General features: G+C 49.4%; 1 protein-coding gene and 1 long non-coding RNA gene across 3 annotated transcripts; both read left to right on the plus strand.

Moving 5' to 3' along the window:
• The first annotated feature begins 798 nt into the window (after window positions 1-798).
• CDX2 (caudal type homeobox 2) lies at window positions 799-7,426 on the plus strand. The gene is made up of 3 exons (XM_004281766.2): window positions 799-1,713; window positions 5,158-5,303; window positions 6,223-7,426. Exons 1-3 carry the CDS (start codon window positions 1,179-1,181, stop codon window positions 6,451-6,453), a joined length of 912 nt encoding a protein of 303 aa, XP_004281814.1. The 5' UTR covers window positions 799-1,178; the 3' UTR covers window positions 6,454-7,426.
• Window positions 7,427-13,145: 5,719 nt separating this feature from the next.
• Window positions 13,146-26,706, plus strand: LOC125961973 (uncharacterized). Of its 2 annotated transcripts, none has more exons than XR_007473198.1 (3): window positions 13,146-13,460; window positions 15,260-15,423; window positions 25,180-26,706. It is a non-coding gene; the product is annotated as an uncharacterized LOC125961973 (long non-coding RNA). The 2 variants fall into 2 exon arrangements; XR_007473199.1 differs by lacking the exon at window positions 13,146-13,460 and adding an exon at window positions 13,693-13,988.

Genomic DNA, 26,706 nt, shown 5'->3' on the forward strand with positions numbered 1-26,706 from the left:
CTAATTGCTTTAAGAACTTCCCTGGCGGTCCAGTGGTTGAGAATTCCCCTTCCAGTGGGGGTGGGTGGGTTCGATCCCTGGTCGGGGAGCCGAGAATCCCACCTGCCTCGCGGCCAAGAGACCAGGACACGGGACAGAAGCGGTATTGTAGCAAGTTCAATAAAGACTTTAAAGGTGGTCCACATCAACAACAACAAAAATCTAAAAAAAAATTTAATTGCTTTAACTTGAATCCCAAATGTGAGACAAACTCGGAGATGCAACCTGCAGCTAGGGTCTTAATTTATCTCGTGTGGAGGGCCAGCGGTTTCCTTGGGGAAGAAAATAAATGATCAGAGGTGACAGTTGTTTGGGGCGCGCAGTCGTTCTGGCCAGGGGCACAGAGCGGAAAGGAACCGGCCCATTTCTCCGGGCTCGCCTCGTCACCTCCCGAGTTGGCCAGAAACGTTGTCATCAAAGCAATGGCTTCCCTTTTCTTTTCTCTTTGGGATGGAAGGAGCTTCTTGACCACCCCCCCTTCTCTGCAAATGCAGAAACACGACTCCTTAGTCTCTAAACTCAGATACCCACCAAGATAGCTCTTTCCCCCCTCTTTTGCAAGTCTCTTGATTTCATTCTTTGAACCTGTGATTGGAGGTTAAAGTGCACCAGGTTGGAAGGAGGAAGCTCTTAACAATAAAGGTTTGAATATTTAGCTGTGATGGGTCGCTGCCCTCTCGCGAGCCCCCCCCCTTATCTTTTAAAATGCAAATCATGTTTCGGGGGGTTGTGCGCCGGGTGCACGCTGCGCCTCGACGTCTCCAGCCATTGGTGTCTGTGTCATTACTAATAGAGTCTTGTAAACACTCGTTAATCACGTAAGGCCGCCGGCCGGGGCTCCGCACACCAGCCTGTGGCGGGTCTTCCCCTCCTCTGCAGCCTAGTGGGAAGGAGGTGGGAGGAAAGAAGGAAGAAAGAGAGAGAGGGAGGGAGGGAGGAAGGGAGGGAGGAGACAGGCCAGAGGGAGGGACCGCCTCAGAGGCAGAAGCGCCGCGAGGAGCCGGCGGAGCACCGCAGGCCGGGGCGCAGCCGCCCGCCGCTCCTACGCCCCCTCGCCCCTTCCCCAGCGCGGCCCCCGGCAGCCTCCCGCGTCCGTCCCCGGGCAGCATGGTGAGGTTTGCCGTCGGGCCCTCGCCACCATGTACGTGAGCTACCTCCTGGACAAGGACGTGAGCATGTATCCCAGCTCCGTGCGCCACTCCGGCGGCCTCAACCTGGCCCCGCAGAACTTCGTCAGCCCCCCGCAGTACCCGGACTACGGCAGCTACCATGTGGCGGCCGCCGCCGCCGCGAACTTGGACAGCGCGCAGTCCCCGGGACCGTCCTGGCCGCCCGCGTACGGCGCCCCGCTCCGCGAGGACTGGAACGGCTACGCGCCGGGGGGCGCGGCGGCCGCCGCCAGCGCCGTGGCCCACGGCCTCAACGGGGGCTCCCCGGCCGCCGCCATGGGCTACAGCAGCCCCGCCGACTACCACCCGCACCACCACCCGCACCACCACCCGCACCACCCGGCCGCCGCGCCCTCCTGCGCCTCGGGCTTGCTGCAGACGCTCAACCCCGGTCCCCCCGGGCCCGCCGTCACCGCCGCCGCCGAGCAGCTGTCCCCCGGCGGCCAGCGGCGGAACCTGTGCGAGTGGATGCGGAAGCCCGCGCAGCCGTCGCTCGGCAGCCAAGGTAAGCGCGGCGGCGCCCTGCCGGCGGGCGCCCGGGGAAGGCGCGGCCTCGGCCTCTGGCTGCGGGGCGGCGAGTGCCCTGTGCGGACCGGCGTCCGGGGCGGTCTGGGGACTCCGCGCCAGGGGGGCGGGGCGGGGCGACAACGTCTGGGGGCTCCGGCCCCCCCGGTCCCCGGCCCTTGCGTCTGGGCTGGCTGGGGTCGGGAGTGACTATTGTGGTCTCGCGAGCAGTGTTCAGTGTAGAGGACAGAGAGGACGCTTCCTCTTTCCTCCCGTCCCTCATTCATAACGTCCTTAGACTCTTGGGAGAGTCCCGCGAAGGGCGGTGGAGCGCGGCTGCACGGGAGCGGGATCGCCCTCCTCACTTGCTGCCGCTCGCACTCGCTCGGTTCGCGGCTTCCCTGGAACGCCCCCGGGCCGGGCTCTAGACCGCCTGTGCACGCCGTCCTTGCCCGTCCGGGCCACTCGGGATGAGTGGTGGTCTGGGGACCAGGAGGGCGGCGAGGCTGCGCGTGGGACCAGATTTGCCCATTCGGGGCAACTCTGGGCATCGGAGCTCCAGCGCGTAGGGAGACCCGGCAAAGCTGCTGAAGCCGGAAAGAAGGTGTTGGCCCCAGGAGCTAAGTAGGGAAGGCGGGGGCGCCCGGGTCTTTGAACCTTTGATCTGCAAAGGGGTTATTTCAATCAAAAGCCGGAGGGCTGGGACAAGACACCCCGGGACTCCCCTCCTTTCTGCAGAGGGAGAAGGAGAGGAAGTCGTGGTGCAGATTCAGCCGCTGCTCCAGACAACGGATCATTTCTCTGGAACCCTCCTTTCCAGGGTCTCCTCTCCTGTGTGTGTGTGTATGTGTGTGTGTGTGTGTGGCTCGTAGGTTCCGGGTCTGCCCCTTCTGGTGTCGGAATGTGTGTCAGGGTGGGAAGGAAGTTCAGTAGGTGTGGTGAGAGAGTCCTGTTGGGTCCCTTTTACTCCACGAAGTCTTTCCCAGCCTTCTGCACTTCCGCTTTTTTCTCTTCCCTCCTTTCTGGCCCAGCCCGGCCCGCACGCAGGTTATGGACACTTTGCAGAAGTTTATAGCCAATTACAGCCGTATAAATCAGAGCAGCCGTTGGAGGCTGTCTCTGGGCCTCGGTTTTTACGTCACTGGGCACATGCCAGGACCGACCAGGTGGGAAATGCGGCGGCCCGGGGAGAAGGCCTCAGGGCAGACCTGGAACCTCGGCTGAGTCCCTTCCCCAAGAGGAGGCGCCCTCGCCTGCACAGAGCGCGCTCCAAGGAAGGCTCTTTGCCACAGAACCTGCCTGGGGCGCAGCCGGCGGGGCTGGGGCGGCCTAAGGGAGACCCTTGGCCAGTCCCGGGAGAGTGACCGCGGAGCAGGGGCGGGCGGGGGTGAGGAGAGGGAGGGGAGCCGCAGGAGCCCAGGCCGCGGGGTCAGCAGATGAGAGGCCGCTGTGAAGTCCCGCGCCGAGGTGGCAAGACCGCAGTCGGCGCCGGGCGCCCTTGTGATGGTAATGTGGGGAGACCGCGGCCCGCGGGCCGGAGCCCGACTCCTCTGCGGAGTGTCATCTGTCAAGGGGCGAGGGGGGGTGGTACTCCGCCCGGCCCGCTTTGATATACACCTTCCCAGCCCTGCCATTGTCTCTTTTAGGGCCCGGAAAGAGGGTGGTGACTTTCGCAGTCAATAATGAATTCTGACAAGTCCCTCTCATCTCTCCCCTCTTCTAGTCCCCGCCTTGGTTCCCAGAGGGTGCGGGGCGCCTCCTAGGCCCTTGGGGCGCTGGCCGCGGGGCGCACAGGGGTCCTGGTCACCGCGTCCCCCGGTCCCTCTGGGATACGGAAGAGGCAGCCCCCGAGCCAGAGCCGCTCCCAAGTACCTCAAGGCCACTATCGCTGCTGGAGAGTTCGGCTGGGAGAACTTTGCGCCCGGCTCTCCAGCCCTGGAGGTTGTCCTTTGTGGCTCCAACCTGGCTCCGGTGCCAGCCCCGCCTTATACTATCTGCGTGACCTAGTCTGATTCTCAGTTTGCTCCTCTGTACGAAGGGGCCACTACCGCTGGCAGCTCGAGTGGGTTGGAGGCGGCAGCGCAGGCTCCCAGGACGTGTCAGTTCCCTTTAATTTCTTCGCGGGCGCAGGGTCGGGGCTGCAGCGCGCATTCAAATGCTTCTGCTGGCCGTGTTGATGTTAATGCGCCTGGCGGGGAGGGGGATGAAAGCCCCGCCGCCATTTGCTCAGTAGTGGTAATTCAAACAGAATGCGGTTGTTATTAAGGCATTGAAAGGGCTTTTCTTTGATAAGATCGCCTTGTCCTGCATTGTTTGGGGCTGTGTTCTCCTTTCAGCGGCTTGGGGGAGCTCCCTCTGATCCGGCCTGTATCTTCCCAGGGCGCTTTTGTTGTGGTTTGCAAAGGGTTTTACCTGAACAAAGTCGGCCTGCGGGGCATTAAACACCTCCGAGCAACTCCCAGACCCTTTAGATCTAACTGTAGCACCGGGCACAGGGCGATTGAACCTGTTCTGCTGGGAGAAGACCCCGACCTGAGGCCAAGTGGGAGAGAACAGCTCCTGAGCGGGGCTGTGCCGAGGGCTGACCTGGGACAGACCTGGTGGAGACACCAGGCTCCGGCCTGCTCCGACTTGGTCGCGCTGTTTGTCAAGGCCCTTCAGTAAAACAATCAATCCAAGGTTTAATATGTTGACTCAATCCAATGAGCATAGATCACTGGTCAGGATAGCCCTGGCAGGGTTTGCAGCAGAAATAAATGGAGGATTAAAAAAGAAAGAGTGCCAAATGCCAAGCCACGCTCGGCCAGGTATAGAGCGTCCCCAGAGAGAAGGATCATCTGCCTACCAGACCCCGGCTCAGAATTCCTTCCACCCGATAGATAGGGCGTGCGTGTGTGAGTGTGAGTGTGTGTGTTTCTGGTGACTTGAGGGAACACGTCAGCTACTGCACCCCCTTCCCACTTCTAATAAAACAAACAGAAAGTAACACCCCCCCACCACCACGAACAACACATATTCACAATGCCGGCTGTTTTTAGGGTAGGTTTCTATCCCTGGTAGGCCTGAAAATCTGAATATTCCCAGGACTCTGGTGCCTCTGCCCTGCCCTCTTTTCCTCTGGGCCGCACCAGCCTCAGGTACTGTATTTGGTTTACAAAACCGGTGGTGGGGTTCTGCTATCTTCTGCGTATATGAGTTTAAAATTTTTCTTAATTTTCAAAAACTGCTTAACCCCAAGACCAGTTTAGTTGTCCCGAATAGCCCCATACCCTCCCCCCAGGACCCTCTGGGGGGGTCTTGTCAGACTCAGCAGGAACCAGCCAAACCGTGGCCCCCCAGGGCGGTGGAGGAAGAGAAATGGCTCTTGGGTTAGGGAGGTTTGTCATTACCCATGACTGATGGGCTGCCTTGCAGTTCTCAGTGCTAACTTCGCCTTCCTCCACAGTGAAAACCAGGACGAAAGACAAATACCGAGTCGTGTACACGGACCACCAGCGTTTGGAGCTGGAGAAGGAGTTTCACTACAGTCGCTACATCACCATCCGGCGGAAAGCCGAGCTGGCCGCCACGCTGGGGCTCTCCGAGAGGCAGGTGGGAACCCTCCAGGGCCTGGTCACTACCTGGGGGAGTCCAGTGAAGAGGGTTAGAAGCCAGGCCCCAGGATCCACCTAGTTCTGTGGGCAGATTAAAGCAAGAAGATGGAGAGCATTTTCCTTCCAGATGCTTTTTATTAAGACTTTTTCCCCCTCTAGTTGTCTTCTTTTTTTAAAATATATATTGTTGAGCTTTTTTTTTTCTATTTTGGGGGACCTGGGAGGTACAAGAAAAAACTGAGTATAGTCTAATCCAGAATTCTATTTGGGTCAATAAAGACTTAAAGGCTTACTCTCTCTGTACCCAGCACGGTACCTGGGCAAAAAAATTAATATAAGACCCCAATCCCTGCCCATGAAAACTAGAGGGTTGAGGCTTGCCTCCGGAACGCTCTGTGTGGTCTGGGAGAAAAAAAAAAAAAAAGTCAAATTCACAGTCAGGAAACCCCACATTAAAACTCATTCTCAGCCCCAAGGTGAGGAATATTACATTTCAGTTTAGCTTTGAGAGGCCAAAGGTTGTTATTTTGAAGTACATCCAGCCCTGGCCTCCTCTTGCTTGGTGTGAAAAGGGCCTGGTGGTTCCTGTTTTCCTTGCTTCTGAGACTCTGAACTTTTCCAGTAAAGTTGTAGATAAAGGTTGCTTTGGAAAGAAACCTGGGGAAAGAGAAGGGAGGGGGGAAGCTCTTCTCTTTCGAGTCTGAATTGGGCTTGGGAAGGGCTCCAACAAGCACCCCAGCGCGGGGCCATTACGGGATCGTCCATGGAAAGCTGTGTGAAGGGCTGGGATCCTTCAGGTCCAGAGGGCACTTGTTTGGCCGGAGAAGGGGACACTGGTGTTTGTGCCGAACACTGTCCCTTTTTTCCTTCGCAGCCGCTTCACCACCTTCTGTTTCTCTCCGCCTTTCCATTTCCAGGTTAAAATTTGGTTTCAGAACCGCAGAGCAAAGGAAAGGAAGATCAACAAGAAAAAGCTGCAGCAGCCGCCGTCGTCCCAGCCACAGGCTCCCCAACCGCAGCCAGGTCCCCTGAGAAGTGTCCCGGAGCCCCTGAGTCCCGTGTCTTCCCTGCAGGGCTCGGTGCCTGGCCCTGTCCCTGGGGTTCTGGGGCCGACTGGGGGGGTGTTAAACCCCACTGTCACCCAGTGACCCACAGTGGCCTGCGGTAGCAGAGCAATTCCAGGCTGAGCCATGAGGAGCATGGACTCTGCTAGAATCCTCAGGAAAGACCCCTCCCCTCCCACCCACGACCGTTCACCAACCGACCTAGCCCTCCAAGGAAACATGGGGGCCTGGGGGAAAGACAAGTGCGGTTGGAGGCCTCAAGGAAGACGTTCTCCCAGATTTTGACTTTTTCTGGTCTGACTCTTTCTGCCACTGAGGAGATGGGAAATGACCACTGGGGCTTCCTTTAGTACTGGCAGAAACGCTGCCTGGACTGGCTAAACAGACCAGCCTTTCAGCCCCTGCCTCAGCTCTTTGCCTTCAAAATCTGCAGGTTGCCTCTCTGGTTGGAGCTGACGGGGGAGAGGGACTTGGGGGACCGCCAGGGATGGAGTCAAGATGGCTGCTGTCCACTCACTGCCCTCCAAGGACCCGCTGGGCCCTCTTGCCTCAAGGGCAGGCAAGGTTCAGACCACAGAAGCTAGAGGCGGCTGAGATGGAAACCCGGACCCACTGAAGAGTGCAGAACCCCCAGGTCTTTGTCTTTCTTCTCTTCCCTTCCCAGGCCAGGAAAGGCTTGACTGGTGCATGTGCAGTGTGTGGTGTGAGGGGGAGGTTACTGGACTCCAGGCCTGATGAGGGGGCCCGAGACAGGGCCTTGTTTAGAAAGCCTGTCACCAGAGCTTCTCTGGGCTGAATGTATGTCAGTGCTATAAATGCCAGAGCCAGCCTGGACTTCCTGTGATTTTCACAATCTTGGGGCTGATGAAAAAGGGGAGTTTTTGTTGTTGCTGCTGCTGTTTGGGTTATTGGTCTGTGTAATATCCAAGCCAGCATTTTTAAAGCCTTCTGGACCCATGCAGAGAAGTGATACGGTGAAGGGGAGGGGGGCGGCATTTGAACACAGTTGCATTTTTTTTTTCTAAAAAGAAAAAAAGAGATAAAGGAGCTTTCCAGATTTCAGATTCTGTCTTTATCACCTTCAGATTTTGTCTGCAATTATTAGTAGTAGTAGTATTTTAAGTAATGAAATATCCTCTCTACCTGCCAACTAGAATTAGGAAAATCAACGAGGGGAGTGGAGAAGGTTATCTGGACAACCTCATTTTACCCCAGAGCGGCAGAAGCCTGAGGGAGCAGGTTCTGAGACCTACCCTGCCCCCAAGCCCGAGCCCAGCCTCGGATTGTGGAATGTGTGGTTCTCCTGGGGGTGCCTGTGGGCAAAATGCACAGCTGAGCGCTCAGCTGCTTCTCAGCTGGGGGAATGATGGGGAGTGAGGGTGAGAGAGCCCGCTCACAGCGTCGCATCGAGTCCACACTGAGGCAATCGCGCACACTCCCTTCATCGGTGACTCCCTTCTCCCCAGGATGCCCCCCCGCCATCCAGCTAAACACAAGCATTCAAGTAAAAATTTTCGATTTTCTGTTTCCCCAAGGCAACGTTTCCACGAATGTAGACTCCAGTATATCGGTTTCCGTGAGCCCTTTCTGACTCCACCCCTTGCCTTGTCCTGCGCTGTTTCCCTTCCCCGCTCCTCCCTCCACCTCCCCCCGCAGACAAGAATTCGAGACCCAGCAAAAGAAGATCTTTTTAGTGATGGTTGCTCGTTATCTGTCTGATCCGCTGGGGACGGGGCTGCTGCCCTTGAGGTTTCTGGCCCTGGAAGCCGCCGACCTGGGCGCTCTCGGTGGGGCCTGCGGAGAAGGGCTTTGTCCTCCGTTGCGGTCTTTCCCACAGGCAGCCTGGAGCCCTAATCAGCGCCTCCACCGAGGGAAGGGGTGCCCCGAGGGCTGGGCAGGATGAGCGGAGCTGCGAGGCAGAAATAGCCCCTGGAGCATCTCCCCGATTCCGCGGCCCTTCCAGGTGGCGCCTTTCACTCCGGGATTGGGAAAGGGCTCCGGGGCTGGGCCCGCGGCCCCCGAAGTCAGAGGGAGCGGGCCTGGCCCGCCTCTTGGGCAGGAGGCGGCCCGGCCGAGGCGGGAGACGCACCTGGGTCCGCGGAGCACCGGGAGGTCCCCCGGCGCCCGGCGCGGGGAGGGCGGCGCGGACCCCGCTCCCGGCCGCGCCCGCGTGCCCGACCCCGGGCCGCCGCCGAGGTTGCTATGCGTTGCTGTGAAACGCCTGTCAATAAACCCTGTTTGGACAGTGGAGCGAGAGCACAAGGGTTGTTTGCTTAGTGGTTAGAGGTTCAAAAGTCGGCATTGTCCCGCTGCAAGCGATTACAAGTTCTTCCCCTTCTCGGGGCTCGGCCCGAGAGCGCTGACGCCCGCGCGCGGCGCGCATCCGGGCGCGGAGGGGCGCTTGGCTGCTCTCGGACCTGCCAGGACCCTGCTCTGGGCGGCGAGCGGGCCGCCGGCCACCAGGCCGCGGAAAAGGCCAGGAATGAGGGCCCCCGCCGGCAAGTGAGGCCACCGCGCCTCCGACGCCAAGGCACCACCCCTGGAGCAAGCCCGGGGGAACGCGGGGACAGGGCGCGAGCGGGCGGCGCAGCCTGGAGAGGCTTAGGGAGGTCGGCGCCGGGACACCCGGGTTTATTTTTGACGACAAGACCTAGCGGCTCCGAGCGCCGCCCGCACCATGCCGGGGGTCAAGGGGCCCCAACCCCTCGGGCCTCCAGGTGCCCTGTCCCGGGTTCGGGCCGCCAGGGGGCGCGCGCGCGCGCGCGCTGCTCGCTGCCTCTGGAGGAAAGGGACACAGTTGTGACCCAGCTGAGAGGTGCAAACTCCAGGGCGTCTCCGACTCCGCTGCTCCCAGACCCACGCGGCGAGCCTTCCCCGCCACGGTCCCGGGCCTGTTGAAACTAAGTACAAACTAAGTCAGGTGCAGAAGATTCTTGGATCTGGTGAATGTTTAAGAAAAACAAATTTGGGGGAGGGGAGCTATCCACTAAGAGTCTTTTTGGGGACTTCCCTGGCCGTCCAGTGGTTAAGACCCCGCGCTTCCACTGCAGGGAGCGCGGGTTCGATCCTTGGTCTGGGAACGAAGATCCCGCACGCCGCAGGGCGCCCCCGAAAAAAAGGGGGGTCTTTTTGCACAAGACGTTCCTTTAAGAAAATTACAGAAATATGGGTACGATATTAATATAAGGAAAGAGTGTACCAGTATTGTGGAACTCATGTCAAGAAAGGGGATATATGGAGAGAAAACAGGCCTGGTCTTTTTTTTTTCCCTGTAAACAATTCATAACTTTATCATATCCATCTAATAAAGTTAACAAGATGGACTGCTAGTGAAAGCAATGACAGTTTCAATGAGTTTCACTTCTTTCTGATACTATCTAGTAGGAGGCCTCCGACTAGAAGGCCTCCTACTAGATAGTCAAGTATCTAGTCAAGAACACTAATCTTAAATAGAAATCTAAATATATAAACAGCAGTATTCTGGCTGTTGTCATTCACAACCACCCAGGAAAAGATAAGAGAAGGCAACAAGCAGAAATAAAGAAATCTCAGCTACAGAATCTTAAGAAGAGCTTATATGTTTTTAAGAGCACTATTTGCACCTTGTTTTAGAAATAGGCTGCTGTTTGTTAGTTTAAGGGCCTTGGGGAGATCACAACCTCGCAGCCACAACTTCCTCATTTGTAATATGACGATCAAATGAGGTAATGTAAGCAAATGCAAGTTACAGTGTACACTTATGATGAGACCCCAATAATGACATGAACTCCTCCTCCTTTTAACGATGAATCATCGTCTCTGAAGGGCTCAAGCGTGCTTAAAGTGAATTTTTGAACGAGGATAATTTCTCAAATCATTAGAGAATAACTCCTTCCAGAAGTTTTTCTAATGTATTCAGCTCTGCTTACTTTGTCAGAATAGCCTCAAGTCTGTTGTCTTCTGATTTCCAGTGCCTAGGTGTCTGCACAGAATCTCAAGTGGCAAAGCACTAACATTCCAGAGGAGAAGATGAGTTACTGCTCTGCATAGCTTACATGCCCTTTTATCTCCCAGGAAAGATACTGTATCCCCAAACACTTCCAGGTGTATTTAGGAGACTCAGATTAGTTGAGGTTGTAGTTGGGAACCTCATTATCAGTCAGGATCCTTTAACCCAAAGGAGGCAGAGAGGCAGAAACTCTACCTAGATGGTATGATGAGTTTCTTTATTTTGAAACAATTTCCATTTCAACACCTCAATTCCGTACCCTTCCGGGAGCCGCCCCAAAAAGCTGCTGCGGATTGAATTCTTCAAGCCTGACTCTTCCCTCGAAGTCATTTTACGGCAAGCATTTTCTTCTAGCCCCCATAATTCTTCCCTTACATTAAAACTATAGCAGCAGATCTTGTGTTAAATTAGTTTTGCTTTGGAGGATAAGGAAAACATACCTAAATAACGTAGGTTACCTGGAAATATTTTAAATTAACTTTTAAAGTATATTCTTAAATCCCATTTAGACTATACAATCTTCCAACCCCTATAATTCTCACATTTAGTCTTTTTTTTTCTTTCTCTTTTTGCCTCGTCCTCTTCTTCAAGAGATGACTATGATTTTAGGAAACCAAGCAGGTTTTATTGATAACTGGGACAAGCCCAGTGATACTGGGTCAGAACAATCACTAAATATTTTCTTTACTTAGCTACAAACCAGAGGGAATATATACTTCTTATATCATTCATTTCTTGAAGGTTATGAAAATAGATCTAGGAAAACCCCCTCAAATTCCAAATAGGGAAAGTAGAATCTGGCAGTTCCAGAGATTATAGCAACATTTACCTTGACATTCTTCTTGGAGGTATCGGCTTAGAGAAGCTGGGGGCAAGTGTGTAGGTGACCTTTTGGGTCTGTGTCTCTAGTACCCAAACATTTGTTTTAACAACAGCTTTTTCAAATTGGAATTTGTCACTAACCTCAGTTTATATGGATAATATCAACTAAGTTGCCAGAGGCCCAGAGTTAATGACCAGTTTGTTCTTTCTCCGGGATCTTAGTGATTCTGTGCTAGAGATCTAATCCATAAACCATAACACAACCAGTTTTGATCTATGAAGAAGAGTTCCCTGGGATTCAGTGATGACCAAACTGTCCCTTTACACACACACACACACACACACACACACACGTGCTTAAAAAAATAATATATTCAGGTCATGTATTGGGTCTATGCCTCAAATAATTTTATTGGTAAGTAGGAACCTAGGCATTTCATGGCCCCCCACCCTTTTTTTCACAATCAGTGTCAGCACATCTTTTTTTTTTCATTTCATGTCTTTTAATATTTGTGTTTTAATTTCTAGGAAAGAAATTATTTTCTAATTGTTCATTTGTTATCTCAGAACTTTCAGGACAGTCTGCTCTCATAACACTTTGTATCTGCAGTATGACAATAATAGGTTTTATACAAGTGGTAGTTGATAAATTCCTCTCCAACCTCAGGAAAGCAAATAATGAAAAACAAAGTAGGAGCTAAAGTCACTGTAGTATAAGCATACAATGGCTTGTTGGGTGGCACTTAAATAATTTTAACTCACTGACATTTAGTAGAATCAGTGACAAAGATTAAGTACCTAAACCACAGATTAGGAGCTGTTAAAAATGGTGTCGCCAGGCTCTGTCTTTTATTCATGAAAGACACAGTATATGTTCTTTCACTTTGTGTATCTAATATATTAAAAACAACCACAACAAAACTCAATGGATCTAGATTCTATTTTCAGCCCTCCCTCCGTTTTCTAGGCACACCTATGTTAGGGTGTATGTGCATTGCCAGAAGCAAACAGAAGAAAGACATACTTAAGCGAGAACCAGGGACCACTGTCCAATAAATAGCAATATAGAAGCATGCAGGAAGGACAAAAAGAGAGACTGCTCGTAAGGAATCCACACATATTAAAAAAAAAATAATGTTCCCCCTCAAATCACTTTATTGAAATAATGCAAATTTCAGAAATCCAAATTCCTCTAGTTATTTTCATGTGTTCCTGTTATAATTTTCATCGTGTATATGAATTTCATATAACCATCTTTGTACTTTTAGACATCTGTTAGTGATATATTGTTAAACACAACAGACCCTGATTCAGAGTGACAGGTCTTGGTCATGATCTTCAGCCCACAGAAAACCAACAAGCAACATTTCTTCCTCATTTCTAGGGTTAGAGTCTTGAAATGCACCTACAGTGTTACGATAGCTGCTCTTGGGTGGACACGTGGCCAGGACGGAGAACCACAAGGCCAAATGACCACACAATCGGGCCGTCGCAAGCTGTTCAGGGAGCAGATTTTTAGATGGGCTTGGATTGCTGCACAAAGCTGGGCGCTACGTTCGCAAGTGTAAAGCCAGACAAAACAGACAGGCAGCAAACTGCTCCCTTGGCGGGAACTTTTAGTTTGCCGCCACCTCACACCTCTATCTCGGAGAAACTACTGCCTGGATTCGAGTCTCTGAATGTTTTAGACAGAAAAAATGAAAGCATGCTTTGCTCATGTCCAGACAGGCCGGTCGTCTACAACAGGGCTGGGGGGAGGGCAGTAGGCCTGGTATCGAGGCGTCTGTGCGCGGCCCCAGCCTGCAGCGAAGATGCCGCTCAGGTGGCAGCGGCCTCGCCCCTCCCCCTGCGGCCTGGCCCACGGATCAAAGGACCGGACTCTCGCCACGGCCCTCAGGACCCACCGCCCAAGCGCCACGAGCCGCAGGAGCGCGCCGCGGGCGCCGGGGCGCTGGGGTCGCGTAGGTCCCGGCCTCGGACGCCGCGCCGGCTCCTCGCCCGACGGGGAAAGGCCGCGCTCGTCTCCGGGCGGCCTGGCGCCTCCCGAGGTGGAAGCGCAGCGAAGCCCCCGTGGCAGCCGCGCCAACCTGGCGGGAAGCCCGGGGGGGCCGCCGCCGTCTGCGCCCCGGAAGTCGCGCCTCGAGATCCCGGGCACGTTCCTTTTCCTCTTCGGAGCAGCTTGGTTTCCACAGCTGCTTTTGTCATCACGGTTAAACGTACTCCGAGTTTTTCAACGGCGTGCCCCGCTATGGGCGGCGGAGGTGCCGGGAACCGGGCCCCGGTGAGGAGCGCGGCGGCGGCTTCCACGTCGGGCTTGAGCGCCGCGGGCGGTGGCGGCGGCGGCCGCCGGGCGGGAGGGAGGGACTTGACTTTGAAGGGGAGGCGGGAGGTCGGCGCGCTCAGCCCCACTCCCTGCCGCCCCTCCCGCGGCCGAGCTTGCGCGAGGATCCCGGCAGGCGGCGCTGCTGCTCCGGCGGAGCGGCCGGGTCCCCGACTGTCCGAGGACGGGAGAGCCGGAACCAGCGGGGCGGGGGGCGGGGAGCGGCAGGGGCAACCGGCGGAGGCGCCGCAGGAGCGGCCCCAGGGAGAGCCTGCGGCCCTCGGCTGCTTCTCCCTCTTCCCCGCCGAGGGCGCAGGGCCGCGGTCCACGGCAGCAGGTGTCGCCTGGCCCAGCGGGTGCGAACAAGCCCACCCCTTTGCGCCTCTCCCGGCCGCGCTCTGGCACTTTCGACCTCAGCCTCCTCCCTCCATCGCCATCAGGCGCGGCCTAACCTGCGGAGAGGCCACGTCCCCCGGAGCCGGGGGCCCGGTGGGTGCCCACCGCCCTCGCACCTCGTGTCGCCGACAGACGTCTCCCTGGCCTGCCCCTCACCAGACTCCAGATGTCGTCCAGCTGAAATGATTAGTGGCGGTTTGAGGGCTGATCCCCAACCTGGGCCCAATTTGCGGGTGGGGGAGGGGAGAGGGCGGAATCACTCTTAATCTCGACTCACGGCTAAATAATTTACTCAAGGTTTTCTCTTCCTGCCAATTCCCTTCCGTGCACCCCTGCCCTTGGCTTCCTGCTTTGTGAAGCCCCAGGGAGAGAAGGGCCAAGTCTTAATAAAAGTTAATATTAATAGTGGTGGAGGCGCCGGCAGGTGCTTCTCCACACCTCATCTCCCCCTCTCGCCCCGCCCTCCTCCTCCAAGCCCGGCCCCCTCCTCTGGGGTTCCTTTGAATATTGGAGATGGGCCTTGCGCTTGCGGGGACCATTTCGGAAATAAGGGCGCTGGAGTGAGAAGCCTCGGTCCACGTGTTCTGTAAACCACATCCTCCTGCAGTTGCCGTGAGCGCGGAAGGTGGCAAAGGTCGGGCGTGCACACGGTGCGCGGGTGCCGCTGCAGAGCACGGGGTCAGATAAGCGCGCAGGGGGAGTTGGCAGGTTGGACAGGAAAGATACCCGCAGGAAGGGGACGGGCTGAGCAAACTCGCGGGAGGCGGGGGTTGTGTTGGGGGGAGGGGCACAAAAATCAAAAAAGCAACAAACCAATACTGTAAAAAGAATACCTAGTAACGCCAAGGACCTGTTGCCAAGGACCTGTTTTCCTAACGCGGGGGCAAAGGACTCAAAGAGGTTGTCCTTCCCATAGCAAAGCCTGGTCTGGTTTAAGTTTTTATGAACGCACGTTGAGGCCTTCCACGGAACAATTCCTTCCAACAAGTTTGAACAATGCAGAGGGGTGGAAAAAGTTAAAATTTGCCCCTTCTTTCAATCCCATCCCTCTGGGGTACCCGTGTTAACACCCCGGTCCATATCATCCCAAGAATTTTTTGTGCTTAGGCAAACGTGTATCACTTATCTTGTTCTTCCTTTTGTCTCTCCTTAAAAAAGAATGAAGTCATACTTTTCGTTGTGACTTGCTTTTATCAGTTAATAATATATCATGGCCATTTCCCCAGGTCATTATATATAAATCCAACTGACTTTTTTTTTTAAATCCAACTGACTTATTAACGGCCACTGCATTTTATAAATTTGGGTATACCAGATTTTATTCGTTTACTCAACAATTTCTTTGAATGTTTATTATGTTCTAGGTGCTGGGAAAACAGCATTAAGATCACAGATAAAAATCCTTGTTCTTGGGAAGCTTACATTTTAGTGGGTAGAAACTGAAAAGACACATTTATTCAACTGCTTTTCTACTACTGATGGATTTTCACGTTGCTGTCAGCATTTTGCTATCATAAGTGGTCCAAAGGTAAGCATCGTTTTACATATATCCTTTTGTATCTTATTTTATTTTATTTTATTTTTGCGGTACGAGGGCCTTTCACTGTTGTGGCCTCTCCCGTTGCGGAGCACAGGCTCCGGACGCGCAGGCTCAGCGGCCATGGCTCACGGGCCCAGCCGCTCCGCGGCATGTGGGATCTTCCCGGACCGGGGCACGACGAACCCGTGTCCCCTGCCTCGGCAGGCGGACTCTCAACCACTGCGCCACCAGGGAAGCCCCTCTTTGTATTTGTAAAGGATAGATAACTCAAATAGGAAATCCTAGGTCAAAGAAAATGCTCAATTTAAAACTTTTTTTCCGCCTTTAAACTGTAATAAATATAGTCATTGCTTTCCAAAAAGGTTTAACAATTAACAGTACCGCACAGGTGCCTGTAATGAGTTCCCCTTTCTCCATGGCCTCTTTGCACTAGAGGTTATTGCTTAAATTTTTGTTAATTTGATGGGCAGAAAATGGTAACTAACTTAATTTTATGTTCCATGATGTACTAAGCAGGTTGAGCGTATTTTCCTATTTCTTGGCATTTGCATTTTTTGTGAGCTGCTTGAGTCTATTGTTTTCTAGTAAACAGAAGGAAAGGAACCAGAGGGTTTACACATCCCAGGCCTTGTGCTTGATTCTTTAACTTATTTAATCTTTGCGAAAACCAATATCTAACCCTATGAGACAGATTATGACCCATGCCTTTCTGGCGTCGAGCACCATGCTGTTTCAACCGTGGCTGTGTCTGCTCTCTGAATGTCGTAGACTTTCTAAGTATAAAGGCAAAGTAAGAATTATAAGGAGAATAGTAGAGAGCTATCAGAACCGTCATCTTCAAAATTGAAAAGCAAATTAAAAATGACAAAAAAGCCTTTGCTACCAAAATGTCAGAGGATTATTTTCCTTAATATATAAAAAAATTCAATGCAAAATGACAGGACAAATACCAGACTTCTAATGAAATACCATCAAATAACATAACACTTTTAAAAATCCAATACTCAATCTGGTGACGGATGATAAACAGGCACCTCCTATACTGATGAAACTGTAAATTAATATATTTTTGAATGGCAATTTGGCAATATTTTAGAAGTCCTAAAACATACTCATTAAGTTTAGTAATTTCACATCTAGAACTAATCTAAGGAAATAATCAGAAGTAGGGAGTTGGAAATAAGTCTCTGATATTAATATTTTGGGTAACTGAGTTATGGTATACCCATTCAGTAGAATATTACATAACCATTAAAGCTGCTATTTTCAGAGTGTTGGATGATCTGACGAATACTTATTCCTTTTGTCTTGTAAAGAATATATACAGTATGACGCAAAAGAATATACATGTACAGCATGATCTTTTGCATCTAGGTATCTATGTATTTATGTATCTAGGCTGAAAAATGGCCCTCTGAAAGACATCTATAGCCTAATCCCTGGCAGCTGTGACTGTTACCTTGCATGGCAGAAAAACCAAACAAGCCAAAAAAAGGGACATAAAAATCAAAACCAAACCAAAACACCAAAAAACAAAAAAGCAACAATCCCACCCCAAACTGTTGTTACAGATATGATTAAATTAAGGATCTTGAAATGGAGAGATTACCCTGGCTTATTCATGTAGACCCTAAATGCTACCACAAGTGTCTTTATAAGAGAGAGGCAGAGGTAGATTTCACACACACACACACACACACACACACACGAAAGTGATAGGAAGGAGCAGTGAGAGATTTGATGTTGGCTGGAGTGATGCAGCCACAAGCCAAGAAGTGCTGGCAGCCACCAGAAGCTGGAAGAAGCAAGGATGAGATATTCTCCCACAGTCTCCAGTGTGGCTCTGCTCACATCCTGATTTCAGCCCAGTTTTGGACTCTGGCCTGAAAACTGTGAGAGAATGAATTTATTGTTTTAAGCCAGCAAATTTGTGATAATTGGTGACAGCGCCCACAGGAAACTAATATGGTGGTGTTTCTATTGCTGTATAACAGCTCCACTCTCAGTGTCATACAACAAGCACGTCATTATGTCCATGGATTCTGTGGGTCAGGAGCCTGGACAGGGTACAAGAAGAATGACTTGTGTCCACTCCACAATGTCTGGACCCTCAGGAAGACTTGAGTGGCCAGGACAGAAATCATCTGGAGGTTTCTTTAGTTCTAATTTTAAAAGTTTATTTCATTTAAAAATTTTATTTATTTTTTTGGCTGCACCTCACAGCTTGTGGGATCTTAGTTCCCCGACCAGAGATTGAACCTGGGCCACTGCAGTGAAAGCGCCAAGCCCTAGCCACTGACCGCCGGGGAGTATCTGGTGCCTAGGCTGAAAGGAGCCCAAAGCTGGGATCATTGTGGCTTGTTAACCAGAGCTCCCCTTCGGTGTGGCTTCGGTGTGGCTCGAGCCTGCTCCCCGCTTGGAGGCCTCAGGGTGGTCAGACTTTTACGTTGTGGTTCAGAGCTCCGCAGATTTGTGTTCCCAGTGAGCAGGCGGGCAGCTCTATGGCCTATTGTGGTCAGCCTTCAGAAGTCACAGTGTCATTTTTACGACCACTTTTAATCTATTGATTGAAGCATTTACAAACCCTCTCAGATTCAAGAGGAAGGGAATAAATCCACCTCTCCATGGGAGGAATGTCAAAGAATTTGCAGCCATATTTTAAAACTGCCACAGTTAGTTCCATGCCCACAAATTATTTACATTCTCCATGTCCAAGTTCTCTCCTCCTAAAGTTTTATGTTACTTACTAAGGCATTGGGCTTGGGCTTAGGTGACAGGGTCTCCTAATGTAAATCAGGTCCAGGTGGATGTTAGGCACCTTGACTTAAGCTCTCTGGGTATGGTTCTGCTTGGTCTGTAAACTGATGAATTAAAGAGACAAGTTTTCTGCCACTCCTCCCCCAAATAAACCCAACATACAACAGTAGGACGAGTATAGGATGACTGCTAAGATACTCCTGTTCCAAAGTGGAGAAAACAGAAATGCATAGCAGTCATTGGTTTATATTAATTTTGAAATCCATCCCAGTATGTGATGTTCGCTTATTGATTAGGACTCTGTCCTGCCTCCTGGGAGTGACTGTCTGGGACTTTCCCCTCTGTCCTGTGGGTCTCTCTCCTCTCTCCTGTGGGTCTTTGTTCCCATTCTCTGAATCATCCTCCCTTTCCCCATAAAAAGTAGCCAATGATTGTAAAGTTTTTCAGTCTGCCTTCTGCCTAAGTTTGGGCAGCCAGAGACCTCATTTCATTTTTTTGTTTGTTTTGTTTTTTAAAATATTTATTTATTTGTTTATTTATTTGGCTGTGCCGGGTCTTAGTTGCGGCATGCGGGATCTTCATTACTGTGTGTGGGACCTTCGTTGTGGCATGCAGGATCTTTTAGTTGTGGCATGTGGAATCTTTAGTTGCAGCATGCAAAGTCTTCAGTTGCAGCATGCGAACTCTTAGTTGCAGCACGCATGTGGGATCTAGTTCCCTGACCAAGGATCAAACCCAGGCCCCCTGCATTGGGAGCACAGAGTCAGCCACTGGACTACAAGGGAAGTCCCTCATTTCATTCTGTACCACCTCTGTTCCTCTCTATTCAAGCTGATATAATTCCCTCAAAATCTCTGTGGATTTCTCATATCGCAATTTATGAAAAACGTGCTCCGTTAGATAAAGTCACCCACTGAGATTCCTCGTCTACCCTGAGCCCACGTGGCTGTCGTGTAGCAATGCCTTTAGAGCTTTAGAAGCCCTGCTGTTTAACAGAGGTCGCTTGTGAGGTTTTCCCTGCAATTCTTAGAAGGCAGAAGAGGTCCAGAATGTGCCGTCTCAACATGTGCCACTTTGGCCTGGGCCGTAGGCAGCTGAGAGTCAGCAGATCCAGGGAGAGTTCTCTGTCCTTCCCTCTCCTGCCTAAAAGTAGGGCATAAAACTCCCTTTGTGAAGGTATCCTCCCTCTCCTGTACCGGGAAGTGGAGAGCAACTTCTCTCACTGGAGGTGGAGAGTCAGCACAACGATGAGCCTGCACAGACACACCTTTTACTAAAGTGACCGTCATCGGCCTTCCGTTTTCCTCATGTATTTCCTAACCGCTTCCCACATGTATCATTTCTCGAAGCCCAAACCTCCTTTCCTTTGTTAAAATGGTATACAAGGCCTTGAGTCTAGTTACTTCTTCGAGTTTCACTTCCTTTCTGTGAACTCCCATGCAGGTAAAATATTAATAAAATGTGTGTTCTTTTTCTCCTGTTCACCTGTCTCTTGTCAGTTAAATTGGAAGGCTCCCAGGTACTGAGCCTAAGAGGAAAAAAATTTTCCATCCTGACAAGGCCTTTTGTCTAGTTGAGTTTATGAAGCAGCACCTCTACCTTTCTTAAGTGCTAACAAAGGGCTTTAGAGTCACGCCCTTGGCTTCATTTTTATTCTGAAAACACTTTTCTTTTTTTTTTTTTTCTTTTTACTGTGTCCTGGATTTGATCCTTGCTCAGAGAATCCTTTGCTGGCTAAGTTCCAGCTGAGCCCTCTACATTTCCTCTTAGTCCTCACTGATAACTGAATGGTGTATTCTTTTCACCCTTTCACATCCTCTGTAGGCAGCTAGAACAAGTTGATGGCCCCTTTAATATCCCATCCAGAAATCTCCTCAGCCAGATTACTGAGTTTATTAAGTACCTTTCCTATTTTCCCTGGTATCCCAGGTGACAGCGTTGCCAAACGTTCTGCCAGTACCTAGCATGTATCTCCTTTCCTTCAGCATCCAATAACATTTTCCTCACTTTGTTCAAACCCTCACCATCAGCTTTCCCAATGCCTGCCTGACTTCTCCCTGCCAGCCAGTCCCCAAACAAACACCACATTTTAGGCATTTTGATGGCAACAGCCCATTTCCAGGCACCAAATTCTGTCCTGTCATCTATTACTGTGTAGCAAACCACCTCAAACAACAGCTATTTCAATATGTTCATGGATTCTCTGGGGCGCAGGAGCTGTCTTTTCTCCACTGCCCGGAGCCTCAGCTGGGCAGTCCTGAATGGCTGGGGGCTTCTTCATTTACGTATCTGACACCTCATTTGACATGACTCAGCTGGAGCTGTTAACTGGAACCTCTGCATGTGGCTCGGGCCTCCTCACGGCTTGACAGCCTCAAGGTCATCAAACATCTTACATGGTGGCTTCGGCCTCCAAGAGCATGTGTTCCCAGCAAACAGTGAGGAGGCCACATGGCCTGTCATGACCCAACCACATGGAGTTACTTCCTCCATATTATATTGGTCAAAGCAGCCACAAGCCCATCCGGATTCAAGGAGGGAGGACATCTATTCCACTTCTTGATGGGAAGACTGTGAAAATGTGGTCATGCTTTAGAATAGCCACATGCACACACCTGTGTTTATATATATATGTGCACAGACTGCAGACTGAAAGGAATCATACCAAACTATGAGTGATTAAGACCACTGCTGTGGTGTTAGGAGCAATTTTGGTTTTGTTTTTTCCTTTTTCTTAGACTCTTCTGTATTTTTCAGATTTTCTATAATGATATTTATTTTGTGATAAGCAATTATTTTATGTTTTACTATTTTATTATAACAAATTTCAAGAACATTAAAAAGAAACATAGTATAAGGAACTCCCATCACCCAGTTTTAATAACGATCAACTCATAGCCAATTTTGCTTTGTTCACATCTCCCCAGTATTCTGAAGAAAATGCAAAATATATAAATGCATCTCTAAATTTTTAGAATATATCTTTAAAAAATATGAATACTTTTATCTTTATCATACCTTAAAAATAGCACTTCTGCACAGCAAAGGAATCCATCAGCAAGATGAAAAGGCAACCTACTGAGTGGGAGGAAAGATTTGTAAACCATATATCTGGTAAGGGGTTAATATCCAAAAAATGTAATATACAACTCAATAGCAAAAAAAACCCCATACAATCTGATTTTAAAAATTAGGCAAAGGATCTGAATACATATTTTTCCAGAGAAGACAGGCAGATGGCCAACAGGTACAAGAAAAGATGCTCTACGTCATTAATCATTAAGGAAGCCCAAACCACAATGAGATAATCACCTCACACCTGTCAGAATGGCTGTTATCAAGAAGACAAGAAATAACAAGTGTTGGTGAGGGTGTGGAGAAATGGGAACCCCCGTACACTGTTGGTGGGAATGTAAATTGGTGCAGCCACTATGGAAAAGAGTATGGAGGTTCCTCAAAAAATTAAAAATAGAACTACCACATGATCCAGCAATTCCACTTCTGGGTATTTAGCCAAAGAAATCAAAAACACTACCTTGAAAAGATACATGCACCCCCATGCTCACTGCAGCATTATTTACAATTTCCAAGATATAGGAGCAACCTAAGAGTCCATCAATGGATGAATGAATAAAGAAAATATGGTACATATATATAATGGAATATTATTTAGCCATGAAAAGAATTAAATATTGCCATTTGTGACAACATGGCTGGACCTTGCGGCATTATGCTAAGTGAAAAGGTCAGACAGAAAAAGACAAATACTGCATGATCTCTCTTACATGTGGAATCAAAAATAAAAAAGAACAAAAAACCAAACAGAGCTCACAGGTACAGAGAGCAGATTGGTGGTTGCCTGAAGTGGGGGTGGGGTGACAAAATGGGTGAAAGGAGTCAAAAGATACAAATTTCCAGCTATAAACTGAATGTCATGGGGATGTAATGTACAGCGTGGTGATTACAGTCAATAACACTGCATATCTGAAAGTAGCTGGGAGAGTGGATCCTGAAAGATCTCATTACAAGAAAAACATTTTTTATAACTGCGTACGGTGATGGGTGTTAATTAGACTTATTGTGGTGATCATTTCGCAATATATACAAACATTGAATTATCGTGTTGTACACCTGAAGCTGATACAATGTTATTTCAATTATACCTCAATTTTAAAAACAGCAGTTCTTCTTTAATATCATCGAATATCTAGTCTGGGGCTTCCCTGGTGGCGCAGTGGTTAAGGATCCACCTGCCAATGAAGGGCACATGGGCGTGAGCCCTGGTCTGGAAACATCCCACGTGCCGCGGAGCAGCTAAGCCCGTGCACCACAACTACTGAGCCTGTGCTCTAGAGCCCGCGAGCCACAACTACTGAAGCCCACGCGCCTAGAGCCCGTGCTCCACAACAAGAGAAGCCACCCCAATGAGAAGCCTGCGCACCGCAACGAAGAGTAGCCCCCGCTCGCCGCAACTAGAGAAAGCCTGGGTACAGCAATTAAGACCCAATTCAGCCAAAAATGAATAAATACATTTATTAAAAAAATTATCTAGTCTGTGTTCAAAGTTACAATTGTCTCATAAATGACACAAATGTCCTGTAAATGTTTTTATTTTATAGTTTTGTTTTTTTTAAATGAGGTACAACAAAAAGGTTCGCAAATTATGATCCATTGCTATATCTCTTATGGCTTCATTAATCTATAGTAGAGATTAACTCTTCAGTCTCTTGGGTTTTTTTAATCTTACAATTTAGTTGTTGGAAAAAAACAGGTTTAGGGGACTTCCCTGGCGGTGCAGTGGTTAAGACTCTGTGCTCCCAATGCAGAGAGCCCAGGTTCCATCCCTGGTCAGGGAACTAGATCCCACATGCATGCCACAACTAAGAGTTTGCATGCCGCAACTAAGAAGCCTGCGTGTCACAACTAAAACCTGGCTCAACCAAATAAAAACAAATAAATAAATATTAAAAAAAAAAAGAAAACAGGTTTATTTGTCCCATGGAGAAGTCTATATTCTGGTTTGTTGATTATATCATCACAGTATATACTCATATTCATAAATATATAAATATATTCTCCCTTTCTGAGATAAACGATAAATGGATGTATACTATACACACGAAGAGTTATTTTGAAAGCATGATTATAACTGTGGCTGAAAGGAGGAGTCCAAAGAGGTCTCCTGAAATTTCGCCAGAAATTGTATTAAAGAGGATCAGAGCATGAAAGTGGTAAATTAAATGAAAAGTATAATAAAAAAAAAGTATAAAGAAATCCATGGAGGATGTTGGCATCAGGGGAGGGAAAAGAAAAAAGGAATCAATGCATTGGGAAATTATACTCTAACAATGAAAAACCAGTAAGAGGCATAAAGGACAGGATGGGAAGAAGGGAGATGCTAGTTGCACTGAATTCATTGATGCATTCATTCCTTCAATGAGTCATTCCCTATTTACTGAGCACCTGTCCAGCACAGGGCTATATTTTATGTATTATAGCACTCATAAAACTATTAGAGGAAAGTCAAAATGGAAAAAGGAAGTATGTGGAAAAGAGACATGGAAACTCTTTATATAGTTTCCTGGATGTTTGTTTGGCTTAGCATGTCCCAGAATTAGTTTAGAAGAAGTGGGATGCAGTCGGCTTTCTCAGATGATGGACCTCTGTCAGGGTTGATATGAGAGGTGTGACATCCATGCCTGGCAACCCTCAGGGGCAGAGCCTTCAGTTTTAGGACTTGAAAACTGACATTTGCAGTGAACAAATGTTTTTTGCAAACTTTATTAATTATTTAAAAAATATATCTATTTTTCCCCCCAAATGTGACACAGTTATTGTGAAAAATACAAACCATCAGAAACATAAATTATTAAAAGTGAAGACACCCAAACCACTAGTGTCTACTAAATTTTTCTAGATTCATATTATTCTTTTTCTCTACTTGCAAACATTTATAAATTTCTGAACTTCTTGACACAGAATAATTTCTTCCTTGGAAACTAGCTAATGACAGCTAACATTTATTGAAAGAAGCTAAATAATTTGCCTCAGGTCACACAGCCAGTAAATGGTGGACCAAGGATTCAAACCCAGACAGTGCAGCTTTGAGAACACATGCCATAAGGGCTTTCTAGGGAAGTGATCTCCAATAGAAAGAGAATCCAAATCTCATATGCAATGTAAAATTTGTAGTAGCCATATTAAAAAGAAGTAAAAAGAAACAGCTGGAATTGATGTTAACATATTTTGTTTAACTCAGTATATCCAAATGACTATCATTTTAACATGCAAACAAGATGAAAATTATTAATGAGATATTTAACACTGTTTCACACGAAATCTAAATGTAATGTGCGTTTTGCACCTCCAGCACATATCAGTTTGGATTAGCCAGATTTCAACTGCTCAGCAGCCGTGTGCAGCCAGTGGCTACTCTACTGGACAATGCGGGCTACGGAGTTTGAGTTGTTCATTCACAGATGTTGACTGTGGGCCCTCTACGTGTCATGCATCATGCTTGGTGCGGGGGAATCAGTGGTGAACGAAACACAGGGCTCACACTCTAGGGGAGGAAGCAGAGGAAAAGCAGTGAATAAATCAAAGAAGTACACACCACAGGGAAGTCATGTGATTGTGATCATTGCTATGGAAAAAAGAGAAAGAGAGAGGGGGGGAGAGAGAGACAGAGGAAGGAAGGAAGCAAGGAAGGGAAAAGGAAGGAAGGAAGGAAGAACGGAGGAAGGGAGGGAGGAAGAGACATGTAACGAGTTACTAGGGGGCCTACTTTAGCTAGGGTGGCCAGGAGAGATGTTTTTGCAGAGGTGACATTGGAATAGAGACCTCGGTGACAAAAGGAGCAATAACGATGACAACAATAAAAGGCCAGTTCTTGCGGAAGGTGCTGCTCTGAGTGCTTTCCATACACTAACTCACTGTAGCTTCACAAAAACGGATTAGGCTGGGTCTATCATTCTCCCCATTTTCCAGATGAGGAGACCGAAGTGCAAGAGGTGAAGTAAATGGCCCAAGTTTACACAGCAGCTGGGAAGGAGCCACTGAAGCAGACCTAAGGAAGAAGAGCTGTCCGGGCAGAAGAATTCACGTGAAGCCTCAGGGGGACAGTAGCAGGCTGACCAATGGCCCCAGACATCGCCAGGTCCTAATCCTGGAACCTGTGGATGTTGCCCTGCAGGGCGAAGGGACTTTGCAGATGGGGAAGTTCATCCTGGCTCATCCGGTGGGCCCAGTGTCATCACGAGAGTGCTTATACGTGGGGGGAAGAGGGAGATCGGGCATCACATACGTGATCCCTGTGGAAGCAGAGGTTGCTGTGATGGGTGGAAGGGCAGGAACCAAGGAGTGCAGTCCCTGCCGACAGTTTAGACTTCGACCTTAGAAACGTAAGACGATAAACTTGTGTCGTTCAAAGCCACTAAGTTTGCAGTAATTTGACGGCAGCGATAGGAGCCACCCGTGCGTCTTTTCTCTGTGCTCTTTCTGGCCTCCAGTTCTTCCTGGCTCTTCTCCCTGCAGAGAACTCCCTCCCTTGGTCCCCTCTCTCCAGCTCGCCTCCTTCAAACTCTGCTAAGATTCCCCGGAATCCCCCAGGCTTGGTGTCCCCTTCCTCTGCATTCCTTGAACACTTCGCGTCAATCTGTGTTCAAGCACTAATCACACTGTTTATAATGTGCCCTTTCACTAGTCTGATTCTTGCTTTTGATTTGATGTTGGATTTCTTGAGAGTAGGGATCCTATATTTTGCCTTTTTCTATCCCCAGTAATTGGCGCAGGGTCTGGTAAAACTGTAAGCAGTTCATCCAAGTTTATGGAATAAAAAACAACAGTTAAACAGAAAACTGCAATAAGGAATCACAGCATACGAAGTCCCATAATAAAGGCGATTCGCTCCACAGTCCTGGGATTCTCTGGCCAGGGTCTAACAGGCACAAAAGAGTGGGACTGTGTCTTCCTGTCCCCACACCCTCACACCCCCGGAGCTGTCCCCTTCCCTCCCCAGGCAGTCTGACCTTGACCTGTCTGAGGCATCCTAAGTCCCCCAGCTTCCCCAGTGCTGTGCACTCTGACCCCGGCCTATACTGGTTGTTGAGGCTAAGAGCTCAGCCAATGATGAATGAGGTGGAGAAGTGTTTAGGGCTTCTGAGGGCTGCCCCAGCTGTAACTTGATACATCTGTTGCACTTTCTGTAGGAAAAGCAACAATTTAGTCAATGTTCTTTTAAATCATGCCCATTTCTTCTAGACATAAAGTAAGGTTCAAATAAGAAAAAGATTTAAAAATCATCTGTAATCTCTCTACCCACAGTTAATCATTAATAACATTAAAAATAGTATTATTAATGTCAGAATGAGTACATTGCTAATTAATATATAGAATGAAGAACATAAAGTGAAATGTAGAAGAATACCCAGTTCCACTCCCCAGAGTTAACTACTATGAATATTTGGTTATACTTTTGTCTAGCCTTAAAAAAAAAAAAACTATAAAGCAACTCAA

This window comes from Orcinus orca, chromosome 18 (genome assembly GCF_937001465.1).
Source record: "Orcinus orca chromosome 18, mOrcOrc1.1, whole genome shotgun sequence".
In the NCBI taxonomy this organism is placed as follows: Eukaryota; Metazoa; Chordata; class Mammalia; order Artiodactyla; family Delphinidae; genus Orcinus; species Orcinus orca.